A 21,891-nucleotide genomic window follows, 5' to 3' on the forward strand; every position below is an offset into this window, starting at 1 on the left:
ACACCATCTGGCTAATACCAAAGTCAACAGAAAAATTAATTTTACTTTTAGTGGAGAGTTAGATCTGTATTCATCCATACTGTTTCTTTCTCAAGTATAACAAGAATACAGTCCTACCGTTTCTGCTTGTCAAGTACTACAGTGCAATTCTTTGATGAATTTGAAATTAAGAAAAGTCATGTGTTTGGTGTCTAATGCTACAGCCTGAATCTGGGAATGGTGGTAGTGTCTGTTTTTCCATAGTCTTTGTTAATTTCTTTCCAACTACATTGCTTGGGCATCCCACAGTGTTGTTGAAGGCAACAAAATTCCAGTGACCCAGATTACTTTTAGCCCATCTTACACTGCATGAGGTACTCTCTCAACGATACATACAAAATAAAAAATGAGCATTTCTGTATTGCATTTGTCTAGGAAGCAGATCTAAAGAAGAGCATACCTACAAGAAATACGGGAACAGAGAGTGCAACCATCGCTGTAAAAATAAAGATGTATGTGGACATGACTGCTGTGAGTTTCATTAAATCTATTATTTCTTTTACTTTTAGATGAGTATAATTTACGATAGTTCCATTTATACCAATATCTACATTAACAGAAGTGGTGCAGGCAAGAGAGTCAGAATTAAGTTTTTGCTATGATGCAGTCGTAAAAATACTAATAAAATGTTTTGTTAATAAAACTTTTGTAGGGATTACAATGACTAATAATATTTTTCAGATCATCTAGGATATGATTTAAGAGCAATGCCAAACGACTTTTTTTATAAATATTAGTGTGTGAAATCTTTGAACTAGTGTATTAAATCTTTTGGTATCTTTTAATAAAAGATACTAAACTTAGTGGCAAAGTTTCCATTGATTTGGAAAGAATTAGGATTTATCCTTTCTAAACTAATCTGAAGATTCTTTTAATTCCCTTTCTTAGGTAAAACTGGAGTACCTCCTAAGTCTGAGATGAATGGAGGTTCTAAGTTTACTTTGTACTTAGCTGATTTAAGGAGCAGGAACTCGATTTCATCTGTACCCCCAGTAAAGCGGTTAAAGGTTTGTTTGAATACAGTCAGCATTTGAATAGATTTATTTTATTTCGTTATGCATTTGTGTATATTTGTTTGCAGTATTTGTTAGAGCAATTCATAGGTAAATACATACATGCAAGTTTGTCTGTATGGACTGTGAAAAGCAAAGAAATAGGAAGGTCCAGGAATCTTTGACAGGTCCCACTGCTGTTTGGAATGCTTCCAATGGTACACTTCTCTTTGTTTTTACTTTTATGGCGTTTCATAGATCATAGTAGGTTAAGGACAGAGGTATCATGGGAAGGTACTGTATTGTGACTTGGTTTTGGCAAAATAAGACCTGAACAAAAACAAAAACTGATATACATCAAAGTAATGCTACTAGGAGACCTGTTTGCATTGACACAGAGATCCACTTGTTTATGAGAAAACAAACTACATTGGTTTTAACCTCTGAAAGATTTCAAGGCTTACACTTTATGTATTTGAATGTAATACCAAACGGATGTTCTCTACAGTGAGAATGATATTTGAGATATTGGAGTGTTTTATTTCCTATTCACAGCTTTTTTGTTTGTTTGTTTCTTTGCAATAGAGAATAATATAGCCTACAGCTAATATCGAAGAGAGTCAGTGATACCCAGACTGACTTTGCCAGGCTACTTGGATAACTACAGTAGAAGCATGTAATTCAAATCTTTTTAATGGATCCCAAGAGTTAACTAGACATCAGAAGGATTTAATGTGTGATTTTTTTAAATATGCTATCTTGATACAATATTAATAATGTAATTCAGATCATTTTTAAAAAGTGCTTTTCAATGTTTGTCTTTTTGGTTAATAACCTGCTTTCTTTAGATGCAGATGTTAAATCAAGCTCAGAATGTGGATCTCAAACAATTTGGTTTTGCACCCAAATCCTTGATGCCAGCATTGTCAAGGTATGAATAAAAAAAAAAAAAGTCTCATTTAGGTAGTATGTTAAATTTTCACAACTAACAACTGTTTTCTGAATAAAATTATTTTTGTTGTAGCTTTCTTCAACTGTATTACTGACGTGCTACTATTTTTTTAAATAGGTCTGGCAATAAACAGTTGTCTCCATCACCTTCAGTGGACCACGTAGATAATGTTAATAGCCTAGGAATATCTCAGAAACAACTGCAATCCTGGAATTATGGAAAGAGTAGTAAGTTATTGCTAATACGTGAAATCATTTTCACTGTTTTGAGTTGTACGTACCTTATAAACTCAAACTTTCTGAAATCACCACAGTAAACAATACAGCATTATAGAATGCTGAATGTATAGGAAAATACAGTGGCCTTCGTTGGCTTTCTTTCTGGTATCAGTAAGAATTGCAAATGCAGATCTCAGCCTGTACTTGTATTTTTATATAAACCAATAATGAGTAAATTCAAATATATGAGGGTACAAATCTGTAAATACTTCGTTTAATGTATTTCCACTGAAGCCACTTGTAATACAAAAGGAATTTTCCTCCTATTTAGCTTTTTTTCTTAACTTTCCTCCTATTTACCTTTTCTTCTTAACTTCGTAACTACTGGAAGAAGTTAGTGAGATAAGAGCTTTTTGTTTGATGGTTAACAAAATATGACCGTTCAATAACTGAGTTCATAACTAGAAAATATCTCTATCTGAAAAAACATTTCTTTGTTCTATTTTTCTTGCACTGAAATGACATTAATGTTTTACATTTGTGGTTAAATGATCAGTCTTTATTATCAGTATGTAACCATGATGTTCTCCTCACTGCATGCCCTTTGCTGTTGTATTTGGTTACTGTAAATTGATGTGAATCAGGTTTTGATTAAACAAGATTTTGGTTAAACAAGTAGCAACACCAATGTTTAGAACATCCTCAGACACATAAGAAACACTCTGCTGAGATAAACTGATATATTTTTTAGCTTGTATTTCCTTAAGTGGTGGCATCTATACTGCATCATTTCATTTTTACTTAATACTCTGAAGATGGGATTGCAACCCTATTCCTTTCAATTAATACTTCAGATTTTCCTGCCGTACTCATTTATCTGCTATATTTGTTACCTAGTCTTAAGATGGAAGACTGTTGCATAACCATATTATCAGTTGCTCTGTGGGAGTCAGTTAGTATACAATATGATTGTGTATAACAATACATTCACAGGAAGATAGGTGAATATTCCAGTATAGCTATACTCTATGCTGAAGAACATCTTGAGGTAAATCATACAGCATCAAGGGGACATGATAGATGTTACTGACTAAAAAACAGTAGATGAAAACCATTGGATAGTACCAGAAGAGGTAATCTTGGCCATATTGACTGGGCCAGCTACACTTTAAAAATGCAACCAAAATAGTTCTAATGAAATAAGGTGTCAAATTCTATGATTTATATAGGGTTATCTGCATCTGTGATATGGTGTCTTTCCATGCTATATGCTATAAATGCAGGGAGTTGAGAATATACTGTGAAATGTAGTGATCTAAGCCTATGGTTCAGGTATTTTAAAGTGTGTGCATGTCTGTAATAATGCACCATGCTGACTGTACATACCCAAATTTAAAATATAAGTGCCTTCAAAGTGCTTCTTCCAGCCTCTGTGGAAGCGGATCTTTGATTCGAGCCTGTCCTGCTTTCCCTCTGTTGAAACGGAAATCTAGATCAGGGTTCTTCGGACATATTAGGGCTATAGCACTTGTCTGGTGCTGGAGGGGGAGTATGGCAGAAGAGAGATGAAAAAAATGAGCAAAGAATTGAATTGGTAGTGAAGAAAGAGAACATAACAAATGAAAGAGAGAGAAAGTGAGGAAAATTGTCTTTGCACCAGAAAATAAAGTATTTTAAAACATTAAGTATCACACTTCAGTTAAGAATTTTAACAATAGTGCTTGAAAATGTGTTTGTCATGGCTAGTTCTTAGGCATTGGATTGGATGAGAGGAAGACAGCAGTTAGGCTTTTGAAGATCTGAAGGGAAGAAAGGACCGAATTAAAAGTATTAAATCTGGATTCTAATACTTCTGACAAAGGGAAAGAATGAAATTGCGGTATTTGAAAAGTTTTCTTTTTTTAAGGCTTCTTCACTAGAATCTACAGTGAGGATAACTTTTCTCAAAATAACACAGAAAAAAGTGCATATGTGACAATCCTTCTTTCAGTAGATTGAATAACTGGTCTTAAAACACAGAGAAGTTTTTGTTGTACTTGTCCATGGATTACAGCTTTCTCTTTGAATCATTCAGTATTTGTAAGTGAGAAACGCCAAGAGACAATGGCATCAAAAAATATCTTAAAGAATCTTCAATGCATAACTTGACTAATAGAGATAAAAGCAGATGCTGTTTTCAGGTGCTTCAGATGTGAACTCTGAACTGAGAGATGATATTTGGAATGATCTTGATGATGAAATATTAGTATATGCTAGTGACTTTTCCAGTGGAGAATTGGGTAAGATTGTTTTAACAAAATAAATTCTCTACTATATGCAAATTATTTTACAGGGTTGTGGTGGTTTAACCCTGACAGGTAGCTCAGTTCTTCCACGCTGCTCTCTCACTCCCGCTCCTCAGTAGAAAAGAGGGAGAAAATATGATGAAAAAAAAGCTCATGAGTTGGGATAAGAACAAGGGAGATCACTCACCAGTTATGTCACTTGCAAAACAGACTCAGCATAAGGACAAATAATATAATTTTTTACCTATTGATAACAGACTAGAGCAGTGAGAACTAAAATCAAACTAAAAACACCTTTGTCCCATCTACCCTATTCTACCTCCTCCCCGCTAGCAGTGTGGGGGAACGGGGTCTGTGGTTAGTCCCTAGCGCTTTGTCTCCACTGCTCCATCACAGTCACTCTCTGCCCCTGCTGCATGTGGGGTCCCTCCTATGGGATGTCATCCTTCCCGAACTGATCCTGCTTGGGCTTCCCACAGGCAGCAGCTCTTCAAGAACTGCTCCAACATGGGTCCATACCATGGGGCCGGTCAACAGGGGAAGCTCCCCCCAGACCCCCTGCTCCTGCGTGAGCTCCTCTCCACGGGCTGCAGCTCCAGCCCGGGGCCTGCTCCTGTGGGGGCTCTCCATGGGCCGCAGCCTCCTCCAGGCTACCTCCACCACCTGTGCCATGGGCTCCTCCATGGGCTGCAGCATGGATATCATCTTTTCAAACTATTATTGATGATACTGTGTAAAATATTTGCAGTGTTTTTAGGCTGTTTCTGGCTTTTAAGAAAAATCATTTTTACATAGACCATGGAAATACCTGCCTTCACATTCCAGATGAGCATGAAACACCTTGCAAGTATACAACAAGCAAAGCTACAAGTGACATTTCAAAAGTGTAAGCATTATATCATTAATTGCAATTTTATTGTTTTAAAATATTGTCTATATTTTACATGTATTTGCATTCACATCTATATGTTTGTATGTATAACTAAATGTATAGAAGGTTGTTCACTGATAAAATAGGGTGAAATTTCAACTTTAAAAAAATAGAATTGTTAAATTTGTTAAGTTTGAAATTATTCTTATTTAAGTGTAGAGGGAAAATCCTGAACTGAAAAGTAAACCACTTTGCACTTCTGTAAATAATACTTATATTATTCAACTTCATATTTTCAGTTCTTGCACATTACAAGGTGAGACCAGTATTCAGAACCCATTTTTTTCTGTGCTTAATAGCTCATCAAAAGTGGAATTACCTGTGCAGAGTGGATGTATAAATATGGTGAGTAAAAATATTTTTATAACATGATCACCTATAATTATATTAGTCTTTCATGAGTAAATATATTTATCATATCTGACATATGCATCATTTCAGACAGAGAGAGTTTCTGAACCTCTCTGAGTTGTCCAAATGTGGAAGAAACATGCATTCTGTCTTCAGTGTGATGGTCATGATACAAAGAGCTAGGACTTGAGTTCACTAGGACTACAGAAGCTTTCATTTGTGAATTCACTTTATATAGAATGACTTTTGAAAATATCTACTCAATAGCCACAGTTCTGCAAAGTCATCCAAGCATGTATTTATCGTGTGCTTAAAGCCTTGTCAATTATGATAATACCGATGTAAATATCTGTACTACATACTACAACAGTGGCAGTTTGTCTTTCAGTTAGTTATTTTAACCGTTATTTTAACGTTTGTCTTGCAGTTCAGTTGTCAAGAAGAAAAGCATTCAAATCCTTCACAAGAGCTGAAAAATATACAGTGTTCTTCAATCTCAAAAACAATCTCAGACTCTTTTAAATTCACTAGGAAAGAAGATTTTTTTTTCATAAAAGAACAGGAAGAAGAAATAGAGCCCAGGTAATGAAAAGCTGTGTGAGTTTTTTCTGTTGCCTCCGTGTTCAGGTGTTTAGTTCTTCATGGCAATTCATTAATTTATTACAAATGTGTTTTTAAAAGATGAATTTGCACAGTAGTAGTAGCAGTTAACTTTTCTTAGGAAGGAAAAAACAACTATTTTGTTTGTCTTGATGTCTCTTGGATATAGTTTGCATAGTGCTCCTGATCTCATAGATTTTGATATACTGTACCTAATTTATTTATTTGTTTCTTGCTTAATCTTCATTAGATATCTTCTGGATGATGAAATCAGTGATGTCAAGCCTTTACTTGGACTATTTGATGACATACTGTAAAACATAAAATATATTGTAAGTGCTGAAAAAAACGTTAGTCATTTTTCCAGAATGAAGCCTTTGAATGCTGGTACAAGAATTTATTTTCTGTTGTGTTAACTATTTACCAATAGCAGGATTGCTGCATAGAGTAGATAGTTGGTTTTTAAAAATATATATATATATAATTAATGGAATTCTGGGTATATTATCTCATTTTGAAATTGCTTAAATCTTTGTTGACCTCGTTGTTTTCAGGATTGCAAAGAAAAATATAGAAATATGTCAAAAGAGTTCTCAGGCTGAGGGTGTTTCTATAGACAAAGTAAAAATCACATAAGAGACAGTAAGCTGTCTATTACGTGTCCTACTTCTAAGTACTGTTTAAATGAATGAAAGATTCTTTCCTCAAAAATTTCTTAAAACTTTTTGGTTTTGTCTGTCAGTTTTTCTAATGCTGAATTTTACATAATACTGATTCTGTAAATAATTAGATTTAAAATCAAATAAGTTCTAGTAGAATGGTCAGTTATTCTAGACTATATTCCTTTTGACAGTGCTGTCAACTGGTTAATAAAAAAGTGCAACTTCCTTCACACAAATGTGTTCCCAGGATCTCAATAAAACAATTGTTTAATATCTATAAACAATATTCTAAAGTTGTGTTTAGCTGTTAACTTTAATACTTGGGGTCAAAAAATGGACATGTATGCATCCCTGTACAAACTTAGACAACCAAGTATTGGATTTAGCAATCTTCTTACAGCTGTAGTGTTTGAACAGTAGACCTTACAAATTCAATGGATAGAAAAATATATAATATTACCTAAAATCCATAAGAAGAGAATAATAAATTTCACTTGTTGATTATTAAAAATGTGTAGAACTGAAATGTTAAAGTCACACATGGAAATTTAGCTGTTTGTTCTTGCAACATTGTTTGAGGTGCAACCAAATACAACTGTTTTGCTGTACTACACGGTTGTATGTTTCTTGGCTAATACGTTACTTTACTCCAGTGTTTTCTTACACCTTTGACTTGCTTTTGGATATAACTCTTTCCTTATAAAAGAATGGTCAAGCACAAGTAGCCTCACTCAACTGGTCCATAACTTTTTGACTATGCAAATTCCAGCAGGCCCAAGTTTATAACTCACTTTGGTGTACCTCAAATATTTCATTGCATCTGTAAGTTAGTAGTATGTTAGACATTTTCTTGCCTGAACAGGCTCATTGCTGGCTCACTCCCATTGTCAATTCTGGTATTAGTCCCTTTCATGGTTTGAAGAACTGGGAGGTAGTAACAGGAACTTTTCATTTTTGAGTTTCCTTTCTTATTCCTTGATTGTTTTTGCAAGTTCCCTTTCTGCTAAAACAGAGGACAGCAGACGTAGTGTTCCTCATCTTCCAAATCAAGCATCTTTTGACAGACAAGCTGCTGAGGAGTGGTTTGGCTACCTAGATACAGGTGCCAAGTTTCATTTTTGATGCCTTAGAGAATCTTCCTTCAGCTGCATCTGAAGAGCACAGATCTCCTACATGAAGATGTTCCAGGTACTCTATGGTGTCTAAAATTGCACTTCATGCCTGTGTTTAAGAATCCAACACTCCTTGCATGAAATGAGGTTGGTTGGTTTGTTTTCCCCACAAATTTATAGTTCCTATTATGTAGCATTCTTTAATTGCCCTTGTATCCTGCTGTTCTGTGGGTGTTACCTTGCAACAACTAATTGGGCTGTTCTTCAGTTTCTTCAGATTTGATAAGAGCTTTTACATAGCAATATAAAGCTGAGCTTCAATTATGGAGAATAAGAGGGGCAGGAGAAGGAAATGATTTAGATAATCTTGTGATTATATATAATTTGTGTAATCTTGTAGTGATACAACTTGTGACTTTTCAAACCCTTGCTTCTATACCAGTTGTTCAGATCTCACCAGCAATCTGAATGTGCTTCTGATAGCAGGTGCTGCACTTTTTACTGCTAGTCTGCATGAAGCTCCTTCTAAATGCTCAGAACTGTGAGACAGTGACTGTAGTGGTCATGCTTATGTCTTCGTAAAAATGAATAGGGTATTTGTTTCTCTGTACTAAAGTATTTTTTCAGATTGGGGATGGTCTTTGGCCTCATTTCTACACTGAGGGTGTATTTCCATTTTTCTCTGAAATATTCAGGTAAGTTTTGTAATGACAGAATGTAACTAACTTGCCACTTTTGCTTCAATTTTTAGTATTATCTAAATATATCCACTTATTTTTAGCTTAGTTTATAGGTTTATATTTAGATTGTTACTTCAAAGAAAATTATCCTTGCAAATATTTTATCTTCCAGTTAAAATCTTTTCCAGTGCAAGAATTCAGTAGTTATTGTTGGATTTCTTGAAGGTTGAAGCTGATTAATTTTCTGATGCTGTATTCAAGTTTTTTCCTTCAGTTGATTTTAAAAGGCCTTTATTTCCATTTTCATCCATAGGCAGAACACATGATAGTAAACGCATTTCAGTACTTTCAAGACTATTTGGAGTACTTTGCAGATGGTTTATAAGATCACTTCCCGACTCTGTTTTTCACAAGAAACCTGTAATTTTCCAACTCTGATATAGGATGTAAAAACATGCTATTGTTCCTGAAAACATTTCAGTTTTCAGAACATACATCTTTGAAAACTGCAGTATCTTTACAGTAATGTTGAAAAACATTTTTTTGGAAATAAGTGCTTTATTTGATGTTGGTTTACTTTGTTATTCATATTAGCTCTATGACTTGTTCAAGTCTAAATCATTTTCAGTAAACCAATTTAGTAGTTCTTAAAGACGCTGAAGTGTTCTCTATCTCAAGAGAAGGAAGTATTTTTCATATGGTAATGTTTGTTTTCTTATTGTTCCATTTTCCAAATCATAATAGTTTAAAGATCAAAAGTGATAACCGTACTAGGTTTTTGTTGTTGTTTGTTTGTTTTTAATTAAACTCCCAAGGTAAGGTACTTACAATTACTATGCTACTGCTATGTTTAGCCCAGCAGTCCTAGTCATGCACCTCCTAGTCACATCTGAGTTCTGTCTCATTTAAGAATGCAGAGTTTACCTCCTGCCAATCACCATTTCTGATTTCCATAGAAATGGAAATTACATGGCTCCCAGGCAGGAACTGCGGTGTTTCTGCACGGGTGCTTGATATGAATGACCAGGGGAACTAAATCTGAAGTCATGCCCCAAAAGGTAAATATAGACATAGCTATTAAGAGCTGTCTAATTTTAGTCATTTAACAGAAGCATCTTAAGAGATAAACCTAGTTTACTTGGACTCCCTGTGTGTAGTCACTAGAAAGAGGCAGACACTGTCAGAAGATGATTCAGATTGTAAGTGGGCTGAATTGCTTTCTGGTGGAACTCATCAAATTATGTTATGATGAAAGTGACCACATACAGTTAGCGTGGAGAAGCTGTTGTGCTGTAAATTCACAGCCAGGCTCTCTGAATATGGCTTTCCTTGTGCAAATGAGATGCCTGGGTTCTTTTACCCACGTAAGGATCCTACTTTTCTATGTTGAATAGCCTTGTTTCTGTACAGCAAAAGACGGCTGTATTCCACTAATGCTGCTGCATTCAACTTCCTTTCAGGTGCTACCCAGATGATAGAATGTACTAATTAAATTCAACCGATTAACATAACATGGTTTCACTAAGCTACTACCAATAGATGAAATACAGACTTAAATACATAAAAACATTGTTAAAGTCTGAAGGGATCCTGTTGGTTGTTGGTTTTAGTTTTTTGTTTTTAATTCTGCATAGAGTTGCAACGTTAAATAAGCAGCTTGAGTTTGAATCAGTGGGATTGTATAAGTAATTCTTTCAGAATGTCACAGACTGTAGTCTGGGGATGATTCTATAAAATATACTTTGTAAAAATACTGTTTCCCATAATGGAGTAGTGAAAGAAAATTCAATGTGACAAGAAGTCAGATTTTATCATCTTACTTGTCTGATTCTCTGTAATAAAATACATGCTCATACCTGCTTTTATTTTAACTTCAACTTCCTTATATGCTTCTTTGTCCTATCACACATACTGGTTTCAAAATATAAACTAAGGTCAGCTGTATCTGTGCTTGAAGAAAATGCAATATGCACTCAAAAACCATGATCATCAAAAATTGTTAGAAGAAAACTACATATAGAGTTTAAACATGTTGCCAGACACGTTTATGTATAAGGTAAGTTTATAGCATATGGAATACTGTAAATATGTAGTGACAATTGTATGCAGCTTGTCTCATGTTCATTTTGGTTACATAGACTTCCTTCATGTATTTGAGCACTTTAGTGGCCTAAACATTGCAGTAATTATTAAGATAATCATGATAGTTTGGAATGTATTTTTGCTTAGATGTACCTTCACAGAACAGTTGTGTGAGTTACCCAAATTGGTGCTCTTAAAGGCAGTCAACACAATAATAAAGTTTAAACACAAATTGCTGTATAGACCCAATATGCATCTGAAAAATAGTTAAAAATCAGTCATTTTGTAGAGCATAAATGATTGCTCTAGGGCATCATCATGACAGAATCAGTGGTCTGTTTTCTAAAAGAAACGGTATCATGCTTTACCTCTTTACTTCGCCCCTTCTGCTTTATATATAGGAACAAGAGAGCAGTATCATGTCAGTTATTCTACTGACAGAATCTTTAAATGGTATCCATGAAATGAGATCCATGAGTGCCTTTTTTTTCCAGCTCGTTTGCTTAACAAGGAATTAGAAAAGGAGGTGGTACTCACTTAGTGAAATTCACTTCCTGTAGAGAACTAAAACACAATGAAGGCTTGCATGAGAATAAATTGAGGTACATACCTAGTGATAGTTTGTAGTGATGAAATTCAACTCAGGCTGAAAGAGTGAGAAAAAGGGCAATGGGTTTATTGGCCATCGCTGTACAGCTGAGAATAAGGGCCACCCCTGTTTGACCATGTTGCCATTCTTTGTTCTTTAAACCAATATGAGAGAAAATTGTGTCGCATTAAGCCATCTCCTGTCTGCCAGTGATGTAACTCCTGGTCTCTATGTGCTCTTAGTAGGTATTCGAGATGGAGACTTAGGCTGTATAAGTAATATGGGCCCTTGGGGACAGGAACTATTTGTCACTGCTCTAGATGATCTTGATCACTGTTCACTGTTCTGCTTTGCTGTGGTTGTGAAGTGGCTGGAAAAGCTGTGCTGCTGTTAACCTGCAGTCCTGCACTGCATGTGCTGTGCTCTTAATGAGAGGTCCTGATACAGGCTGTTTATACCAGTTAGGGAGAGCTGCTTCCCAATTCACTTTAGTATGCTAACTGACAAACTTACAGCTACACTTTCTTTCTGGTCCTGTGGGATGTGCTTTGGTAGTAACTGAGTCTGTCTTCCTGCAGCTTTTAAATGGATTGTTTCCATGTGCCAGCACTTTTGGGGAGACCCATCTGGGCACTGGTGTGTGAAAATGTTACATATTTTGCAGAAATGCAGTAGATAAAATTGGCATTACACTAGGTGGACATGCTTGGTATAAAACAGATACATGTTCTTTCAAATACAGTTAAAGGGCCTAGAAATGCTAAGTAGTTTTTTTTTGTTTGTTTGTTTTGTATATTAAACATATAGTACATGGAGCTAGCATATAATGATTACATAGACTATCGTTTTGGTTTATGCTGCATGGCAGTTTTTTTTATTTCAGATAGCTGAGCACAGGGAAAAATGCAAAACATTTTGTTTTGGAGGCTGGTAGAGTATTTTGTTTGTATAAATGAAACAACGCTTCTTTCATAACTGTGAAACTTCCTATTAAAAGGTGCACATAATTTTCAAAATAAAGAAGATGCTTGTAACTGTAAATGACTATGATATTTTTGCTGCTCCCCCACCTACTTAGAGGCAAAAACTATTTATGAGGCTTTATTAAGTGCAAATAATTCCCATGACTTCAGCAGAGAAGAAATAGCTGCAAAATATAGTCTGATTTGCATGTAAATGACATGATTTCAGCTCAGAAAATGATATTGAAAAATGCGTATTTCTACAGTGAAAACCTGATAGTCACACATATTAAGGTCAGCTTGTGTAACTTATTTAGCCTGCTGCATGTTGACATCTGATCACACTTCCAGCTATACTCAGTCTCTATTATCTGTACCCACTATGAAATTGTGAATTTCTGCTTTTGGGCTAATTAAGGTATCATTTTCTAAAAATAGATTCCAAAACATTTATCTTAGCTGTTTAAGCACTTACAAATGCTCAGAATATTTTATTAATACAAGTGGGCAAGGGCAATTTCTATACTACTACTTCAGTACTGTGAATGTGTGGTGTGAGGGAACTGCTATTGTTTAGATAAGACAGAAAGAGTCCTGCTAACTTGCTCTAGTCACTTCAGTAAGTGGTAGGATATAATTAAGGCAGACATGGGAATATTAGTTTTACTGTCCCAAAGAGTTTCCTCCAGGTTTTCCATTTTGCTAAAGATAAGTTCATGCTTCTAAAGTTACTGCCCAACATAGGCCACCACTGACCAATTGAAGTGCTTGGCCAAAACAAAAATTAAGTGTTCCAAAGCTTAAAGTTTATGAGGAGTATCCTCAGGAAGTCGAGTGGTGTGAGAGAAAGTGAACATGGAGCTCCAGTCAACAGCTAGCCACTTCCCTTCTTGCATGGCTAGGACTGGGACTTTGCAATGGAGTATTTGTTTATTGACAGGCTCCTGCTGTTTCTTAGATACATCCTAACATAAAAGAAGGATGTTAGGGAGCCAGGTAATAACGGGTTTGGAAGAGAAGGAAATGTCTCCCTAAGGTTGCCAAACTTTGTTTTTCAAATTCTTGCTAGGCAGAGGCCTTACTGAGCTGTATGCCATTGCCAGAAGCTATACATTGTCTGCTCAGAGGGACTGACTAGCCATAGCGAATTGTCACTAGCCTGAATGCCGCCTGAAGAGGCTTGATGCAGCTTAGTAAAGGAAAAGTGTGGGTAGTGCTGTCTAGAAACTGGTATATATTGAGGTAAGAACTTCCTTCTTAGCAATTTCTTTTGGTTTATAAGTGTTATTAATTCATCTGAGTGAAAGTGAGTCAATAGAGTTTATTACTAGGACTTCCAAAGGTGAGTGGTTTTTGTTTGTTCTGTTTTTGTTTCATGATTGTGATATAATATTTTAGCTTTTGTAGTCCAGACTTCTTAGGTTACTGTGTGCAGGAAATAAAATGATTTTATCCCATGGCACCATTCTTGTGTCTTACAAGTTATGCCTGGAGGAGGTTTTTCTGCCTAGTTGGAAATTTCTGCTCCAAGAATAGTCACCCAGCAGCTGGATCATTGACAACATTTTCAGTATCTCCTCAGTTAAAAAGATTTTAGGCTCTGAGATTAGTTGGGTGGTTTCTTAAAATCATACCAATAGGTGTAAAAACAGCATTCACTAAAGCATCAACACATTATCAAAATAATTTTAATTCAAAAGAATGGCAGTAGAAGTGATTAAAGAAAGTGATTAATGGCATTTCAGAGACTGGAGGCTTGCTTAGTGAGGAAAATAACCTGTTTTAGGAAGATAAGAGGTACAAGTGGATCTCTCTCCCTCTCTCTTGGGGGTGATTGTTTCAGACAACCATATTAGCAGAAGCTTAGATACATTCTTAGTTTCTGGAACAGATTTACAGAAATGACAATGTATACTGAGGATGATGGTAATAAAATGGACAGTATATTCTGGAAGAAAATAAAGTTGGCTGCTTGAAATGGTGGAAAATGTCTTCAGATAAGCATGTGATTCAATTGAAATTAGTCTCTGTCCATAGAGTTTATAGCAGCCAATCAGAAATGCTCTATCAGTTGAAGCAGTTAATAATATTTCAGCACTGTAGCTTAAGGGATACAGTTTTCAAAATTATTGCAGTGTGGGACCAATAAATTTCAGCACAAATAAGGCAGTATTCTATATAATTTATTTTAGATTCACATCTAGGGTATGTTCTGACACTCCACATGAAAGTCAAATTGTCCATGTAAAATGGTTTTCAGGTGATAAGTTGACCCCTCGGGTTTTAGTAAAATAATAGAATTCTATCTGATTTTACAATCTGTAAGAGCTAGTTATCAGCTGTTTGAAGGATTTGATAAGAAAGAGTAGGGGGAATAAAAAGCTTTTGTACAGTGATATTTTTTCTCATTAATGGGGACAGTGTTAGAATCTCAAACTCCTTCTGGATTTGGTAGTAAATACTCTGTTGACAAATGTTTTGGGAAGTCGTTGTTCTGTGTGAGGAGAAGTATGAGTGTCTAACCCTCTCTTATATGCATATGGAAAACAAGGCACGTTTCTAATGTGCACATGCAACCCTTCAAATGAAGGGCATTTACTGTGCCACCATCTGGTCACCCTTTTAAAATTCATCCTATCCACAGAACGTACTTCTGCAGAAGTTTTGCTGGAGAACGACTGTCTTATGGTGCCTGGAAAAACACTAAAAAGAATAACAACAAAACCATTTTTCTTGCTAGCATTCTTCAGTAGTTAAACATAGAACAAAACAAGTAGCAAACTGAAAAGAAACAAGGTATTAAGTTCTTGTCTCGACACTCATATAGGACCTGCTGTAAACTTTGTTATGATTTTTGGATTTTATTTAAATTTAGTTGTATTTACTTGAGAATACCTAAAGATAGTTCCTAGCATACTGTATGGCTTCACTGTCAGTTTAAGTAGATGCAAAGTTGGGTAGAGGTTTCAATGCATTTTGTTTTATTAGCTGGGTGTATCTGCATGTACATGCCTATAAAATGGATCACTACTGAGCAATAGAGGGGAAAGTAAGATGGTGGTAAAGGGGACTAGTCATTAGGTGGGCTACTTTTGGTGTCACTATAAAATGCTAAAAGTGTTTGTTCAGTATGGTTGAGTGCATCTCTTTGAATTTTGAGCAAAAAAAACCTCATACTTTAAAAAAAAAAAAAAAAGCAAGCTCAAGAAAACAGGACTTTTTTACAGTCTATATAAGCAAAAAGTATTGGTTCAAGGAAAAACCCAAGTCATCCTTCAGTTGCTCCTCATATAAAAAGAATCTTGGATTCCGCCTGCTTGTGATGTGATGAACGTTCAGTGTGCACGCTCAGTTCGCTGCAGAAGTACTGCCTGTTCCACTACTGTGTTGCTGGGACTTTAGTAGGGCATGGAGAGGCAGGCTGTAAGGAAAATGGCTGTTCACCTCCTGTATTCTGAATTACAGGAGGGAGAGGCAGATGTCTGCTCCTCGGAGAGGAACTGAGTAATGCTCAGGGGAGGGAACATCGGGCACTCCCAAATGGGGCGGAGAAGGAAAGCGCAGTGAGCCAAAATCCTGTAGGCAGTGTTGTGGAGGAGCTGGGGAATTGCTTGAGGTTAGAGCCAAGCTTTAGAAGTAACAGGAGAATGAAGAGTTCCCTCGAGAAGTCTGAGTGGTGTCTGTGGTGCTCTGTGAACCACTTGGAAATTTTCATATTGGAAGTAAAATGCAAAGATTCACCCTACATTGACCCAAAGGGGAGGTTCATTTTCAAGCTTTTCTAATTAGTCTAGCTCTCCAGCCCATCAGACTTCTAATGGTTTAAAGAGTAATTCTCTCCTGTGATTCTAATAATACCTTCTCTTAGAAATCTGGGTTCTATGGGCGTGCTCGTCAGAAGGAAAAGCTTTCACCTGAAGAAACTTGCTAATTCAGGATCCCAATTCAGCTCAAAAAGAGCTAACTATTCTTTAACGTTGTCTTTTATGTTTTTGTTTCGTTGGTTTCAGCTTTAGAAAAGAGAAAATTGGGTGCTGGTCCTGCAAAATGGGTAAGTTGTAACAGGTGTGGGACAGGCCTGGTCACTCAGTGGAGTGCAGTCAGGCTCACTTGGGTATGCATGAGCTCTACAAGAGTGTGTAAATTCCAGGTGTTGGTCATGTTCTTAAAGTTCTGAAGTGCCTTTCTTACAGAAAAGCAAATTTGTAAACCAGAAGAGATTAGGAGTAACTCTGACTTCTGCTATTGACTAGATTTACTCTGCATTAATGCTTCCCAAAGTAGCTATATATTCTTCTTTGGGTTATCTGTCACTCTTAGGTTGATTTTAAAATGTCCTCTGCTTTTAAGGTTTCAGGTGTTAGCACTGAAACATTCAACCGTGCGTTGAGGTGTTGTGGGCCGCAAGTTAATTGTAGGACACACCTTTTGCTGACTTGAAGGCCTGTGAGAAACTGTTTCCTTTTCTGGGGTGGGATGATGCAGAGAAGGAAGTAAAGCACTTCATCTTACTCCTCTATATCCTTTATACGTTCTGGGAGTGCTAGGCTGATACAGTGTCAGCTGCCGAAGCTACTTAAGTATTCAAGGGAAAAGTTGTGACTGTGGCTATAGGTAAGGCGGCTGTCAGACATGGAAACATTCTGATACAGGCTGTGGATCAAGGCAAGCACTCAGAGCAGCCACATGTTGAGTGTCAGCCTCCGCAGAGCAGCTCGAGAGAACAACAATCCGCTCCCCTGAAGGCACAGGCAGATCAGGTAAGATTGCTAAGGAAGACTCCCACAGGATATTTTTATGAAGAAGCCTGTCCTATAACTGTTATTGTGGAGAGGGACATCTGGTCTAAGACTTTTAATGCAATTCATCCCATAACTTGAAAAGAAAACAAAAACTATCAGGCAACGTATTACCACCTCCAGAGGCACAGCTTTAGGAACCATCTGAGTACTGAGGCTTCTGGAGCAATGCAGACATGCTAAGTTATGGGCGTTCTTCGCCCTCATTGCCTGTATTTTGACCTTTCTCTGCTGTGGACAAACATAATGCAGATGCAGTTAGGAAGCCATGGTTTCTATTGCTAGACAAGACTGTGCTGACTGGCCAGCTATTTTTAGAAGTTAGTGTGACTGGAACGTGCTCATGAAGAAACTGGAACCTAACCAGTAATGAAAGTACTCACTGAGAGTGTAATTCTGTGTTAAATGTGTTCTGGCAGAAAAACTTGCTGGCACTGCTTGCTGGTGAGCGCTGCTCCTGCCCTGTGCCACCCCAGCTGTTGTGCCAACACAGTTGTTCTGTGAAATTAGTTAAAACTAGTGACTGATTATACCCTGTCTCCAGCCCTTTGGGAAGCTTGTCTCTTATCAATGCTGTTCTTACTAGGAAAAACTGGATGTGTGCAAAAAGCAAAGCAGACTAAAACTCACGCATATGACAAGTGAACAACACAACGCTAGTAAAATAGAGATCTTAAATCTTGCTTGGAGTCACCGTTGGCAGCTATTACTGTCTTTTCAATTGTGTTTTTTATTTGTGTCTTAGTAATAACTTACTAAGATGTCCTGTGTGGTAGCCTCATGATAGGGTGAAAGTAGTTGGGATGCTCCAAGATCTCATCGCAGCTTTGCAGCTTTACATGTGGCCTTGAAACGGTGTTGGGTTTGCATCTCTAGTGAAAGAGCTGCAAAAAGAGTAGCATGAACTTTACATTGCCAGTTGCTAGGAGCATGCAGTGGGAAATGAGCTCTTTACCACTATCTGGAATTGGTAATAATTCCAAGTGCTGGCTAACAGCCGTAAACATCTGTGAAAGCCTCTGACGCAAAGCTTCAAACCACATTTATTTTAAAAGAGCGTTGAGGGATACAGCGCTGGGACGTGCTGCGTGCCATGTTAATGTGGCTTCCGCAGGGTCCTCACCTTGGGCATCTCCCCTTGCTACACTAACACGCCCCAGCCCGAGGTGCACTGCGGATCACCCGTCTGCCTTGGGAAAGCTATACGCGGGAAGAGCTAGCTTTTGCTTTGTTTTATTTAAGCGAGGCGTACAAACGGGCGTTAAGAGGCGCGGCCGGGTTTAAAACTGCCAGGAAAGCAGCTCCTGGGGCCGAGGCGGCCTTGTCGGGCTGGCAGAAGGGCGGCGCTGTCCCGGGCTGCGCCTCGGGGTCCACCGCGGGGCCGGGCCTAGCTCAGGCGGCTGGGCTCTGGCGCCATTTCCTTGCGTCCCCTTCCCGCGGCCGTCGCCATGGAGACGGGCGGGGCGGGCGCCATCTTGCCTCTGGCCCGCGGGGCGGGCTCAGCCGTCGCCATGGTGACGGCGGGCCGTGCCCTGCGCCCGGTGCCGGTGACGCTGAGCGGGCTCGTTGGGGGCCGGGGAGTGGAGGCGGCTCCGGGGCGCGCAGGGCGCTGGTTTGCCCGGTCACACGGCCCCGTCACACGGCCCCAGCTCTGCGGCCTCTAGCCGGATGTGAGGCACTGCAGAGCTGAGGTGCTGGCTGTGTAGGACGGCGCTGGGAGGAGCTGCCGTTGAAACGGGGAACAGCCTCAATAGCAAGACGGCCACCTGCCGCGGGCATGATGCGTGCTTTAACAAAGCGGGTTACATCAGTCACGCGAGGCTGACCAGCGCAGGGGGCAGGCTGGCACGCCGTGCCGCGGGGCTGTCCGGCAGGGACTCGTGGCCCGCCTCGGGCTGCGGCTCCCCAGTGACGGCCGTGCTTTGCCGTTCTTGCCGCCCCTCTGGGCGGGCTGAGCCAGCCAGCAGGGTCAGCCGCTATGTTGCTGCCCCTTTCCCAGCCGCTGCGGTACGCTTACCGCTGCGTGTAGCTGCCCTGCGTGGGCTTCCTCAGCACAGCCCGTCTGTGTGCCGGCCGTGCTCAGCCCATCAGCCTTCATCGCGTGGAAAAGCAGAGAAGCAAAAGTGGCTTTTATTTAATACAGAAATAAGCAAAGGAACTTTTTTTTTTTTTTTCCTCAGAATTTATTATCTCCTGAGGAGGAAATTACATGCCCATAGTAGCTGTCGGGCTGACCTCCCTTCCTTACACACGCAGCCCCAGTTGCATGGTGGCAGGGGGAAGGGAGACTTTGGAAGACATGGGTCTGGCACTGCAGCTACGGGCTGAGGGGCTGCTGGTGGCTCTTGGCCTGGGGAGACTCTGGTGTGCCTGCAGTTGTAGAGGGCTGCACAGGCCCCTACAGGAGAGCTGTGTCAGACTGGCATTTATCTTCACATTCCCTTCCAGAGTTCATAAAATGCTAACTTTCGAAAGGGAGGTCCCCCTTGTGTATTTATGTCAGTGATTTTGGGTTTTAAAGAATTCATGCATGAAAAATTACTGTAGGAACTGTATACTCCCATGTGTGAATAATGACTACATGGGAACACAGATTACAGCAGTTTTGCACTGAGATTGCTGCAGTTTACATGCTCTCTTTGGGAACATTATGAAACGTTTTTAAACGCTGGTGTATGTTAATGCATTGATTTCAGTCAGCCTCTTTTTTTGTCCCTTTTGGATTTGTTCAACTTAACAGCTAGTATGTCTCATGTTTACTCTAAGATATGCCTAGCAAATTAGGAAAATTAAAAAATGCATGCAAAAACGTGGCGCCATGCACTTCTATCAGGTTTGTTATTTATTAATAGACTCCAAATTTCATGTGATAGCCTACTTTTTTTAACTTTGGCTCAATGGGTAGTTTATACCAATTACATGTAGTTTAACAGCTTTGAAATCTGTTTTTGCTTTTCTTATGCATGAAGACATGGATTCTGTTTCAGGTTTTAATTAAACTCTACACAGACTTTAAAGATTCTGTTGTCCTTTCATTTAAATAGGATTTTTGTTAGATCTTTAACGAGACCTCAGTGGGGTAATAAATCTAAGCAATTGTCCTTATTAGGAGTAGATTATCCTCAAGAGATGGAAAGTAACAGGAATAAGTAAAACCATTTGTAGAGATTGAACTAAGTCTTTTTCTTTCTGAACATTAAAAAGACTTGCGAATGACTTGCTTGGGTGCTCAAATTAAATTAAATTATATTTTGTTTATTTTTCACGTTTTCAGGGTAGGCTATTTGCATTTACTTAAACTTTGAGTTTTGTTGAGTAAAATTTACTCCAGGGTAAGTATCCTTACTTTCAATAAACAAGCTGTAAATGAAACTCCAGAACATCCTGCTATTTCTTTTGTTAGTAACCCTTGCCACATTTGTACTTTATAGGACCCAATGACCTAGCCAGTGTATACTTGCTTCATCATATGTTCCACAGTAGATGAGTCTTGGATGGAGAATTAGTCTTGCATTTGTCCAACACTCCAGCCAAGTAGAATTGCAGAGTATGTAGCAGCGTGCAGCTTGTCCAAAGATCTCCTCAGATGCTAGACTAAAACCCCAGGTTCTTAGTCAGAGAAAAGTTGCCACAAAAGCAAGTTTGGCCTTTTGGAGTTTATGTGCTGCCAGGAGGTAAAAGGGTATTTGACACAAATGGGTCTCTTTGTTTCAGCTCTTTGCTTCACTTGAGGGTGTTCTCCGTTCTGTTGGTGACCAGGTCTTGTTTTGTTCCTGATTTTAGTCGTAGGTTGGCTTCTGATGTGGTGTGGCCTGCTTCACACAGTCAAATCCTGAATTTCTGCCATACATTTAATTCTCAGATTTGCTACACTCACTATAGTACAAATATTTTAAAGCATCCAGTTATTTAGAAGCTCCATTCTTTTTTTTTGGTGCCAGGCTCATTCCTAGGACTTTACCCAAAAATCAACAGGCAAAGGCAGAGCTCTTGTGCAGGGACATGCAGTAAGACGTGACGTGAGAGAGGCTGAGTTGTTTTCACTGGCTTCAGTTCCTGAGCTGACTGAGCTGCTGCCCTCTGCAGAGCATGCTGCAGGAAGCCGGACTCCAGGGACACAGCTGCACGTGACCTGACCCACGTCCGCCTCCACCGGGAAGGAGCCCACAGCTCTGCTCACAGCAGATGAAGACAAACCTGTCTTGGTTGCTGCAGCTGCACCAGCTCTCAGCCACCAGGTATTTAATGTCCTGAAGCTCTCCTGTCCTTGGGCTGCTCTGTCGTGGTCCTGCGGGCCACTGTCTCATTAGAGCCAAGTACTGTGAGGCTCTGATCTCCTTCTGTTCGCTGCGTGGTACTCTGCCATGTTTCTCCACTCAGAGACTTCTCAACCCTTATTGTCTTCTAAGTGACATTGTAGCGATACTTTGTGGCAGAAAAATGATGATAGAGGAACATAGTCCATAAATATTAATTTCTAATTATACATTCTCTGCATATCATGGGCAAAACTGCAGTTTTTGATCAGCCTTCATCTGCTTTTCGTATCACTCAAGTGGCAAAGAGTTTGGCATGGTGCCTCACAAGGGAGGTGGAAAATTTGGTGCAAAGCGAGATTCTGTAGTTGTTCGGCATCA

The 21,891-nt window shown here is 38.7% G+C and overlaps 1 protein-coding gene across 1 annotated transcript in view; it reads left to right on the top strand.

Annotated features, from left to right (window-relative positions):
* The window catches only part of HFM1 (helicase for meiosis 1), a 136,861-nt gene extending 115,649 nt beyond the window's left edge, over window positions 1–21,212 (top strand). Inside the window, exons 37-50 of the mRNA XM_080602814.1 lie at window positions 415–510; window positions 928–1,046; window positions 1,880–1,962; window positions 2,101–2,210; window positions 4,382–4,480; window positions 5,282–5,372; window positions 5,717–5,762; window positions 6,196–6,350; window positions 6,619–6,700; window positions 8,023–8,837; window positions 9,136–11,506; window positions 16,466–16,506; window positions 17,108–17,215; window positions 21,196–21,212. Of these exons, the coding sequence (XP_080458940.1) occupies window positions 415–510; window positions 928–1,046; window positions 1,880–1,962; window positions 2,101–2,210; window positions 4,382–4,480; window positions 5,282–5,372; window positions 5,717–5,762; window positions 6,196–6,350; window positions 6,619–6,685 (866 nt within the window). The 3' untranslated portion in view covers window positions 6,686–6,700; window positions 8,023–8,837; window positions 9,136–11,506; ... (1 more) ...; window positions 17,108–17,215; window positions 21,196–21,212. The remainder of the gene's footprint in view (window positions 1–414; window positions 511–927; window positions 1,047–1,879; window positions 1,963–2,100; window positions 2,211–4,381; window positions 4,481–5,281; window positions 5,373–5,716; window positions 5,763–6,195; window positions 6,351–6,618; window positions 6,701–8,022; window positions 8,838–9,135; window positions 11,507–16,465; window positions 16,507–17,107; window positions 17,216–21,195) is intronic.
* The last annotated feature ends 679 nt before the right edge of the window (window positions 21,213–21,891 follow it).

The sequence above is a fragment of the Anser brachyrhynchus genome (assembly GCF_964034855.1).
Source record: "Anser brachyrhynchus genome assembly, chromosome: 8".
Lineage (NCBI taxonomy): Eukaryota > Metazoa > Chordata > Aves > Anseriformes > Anatidae > Anser > Anser brachyrhynchus.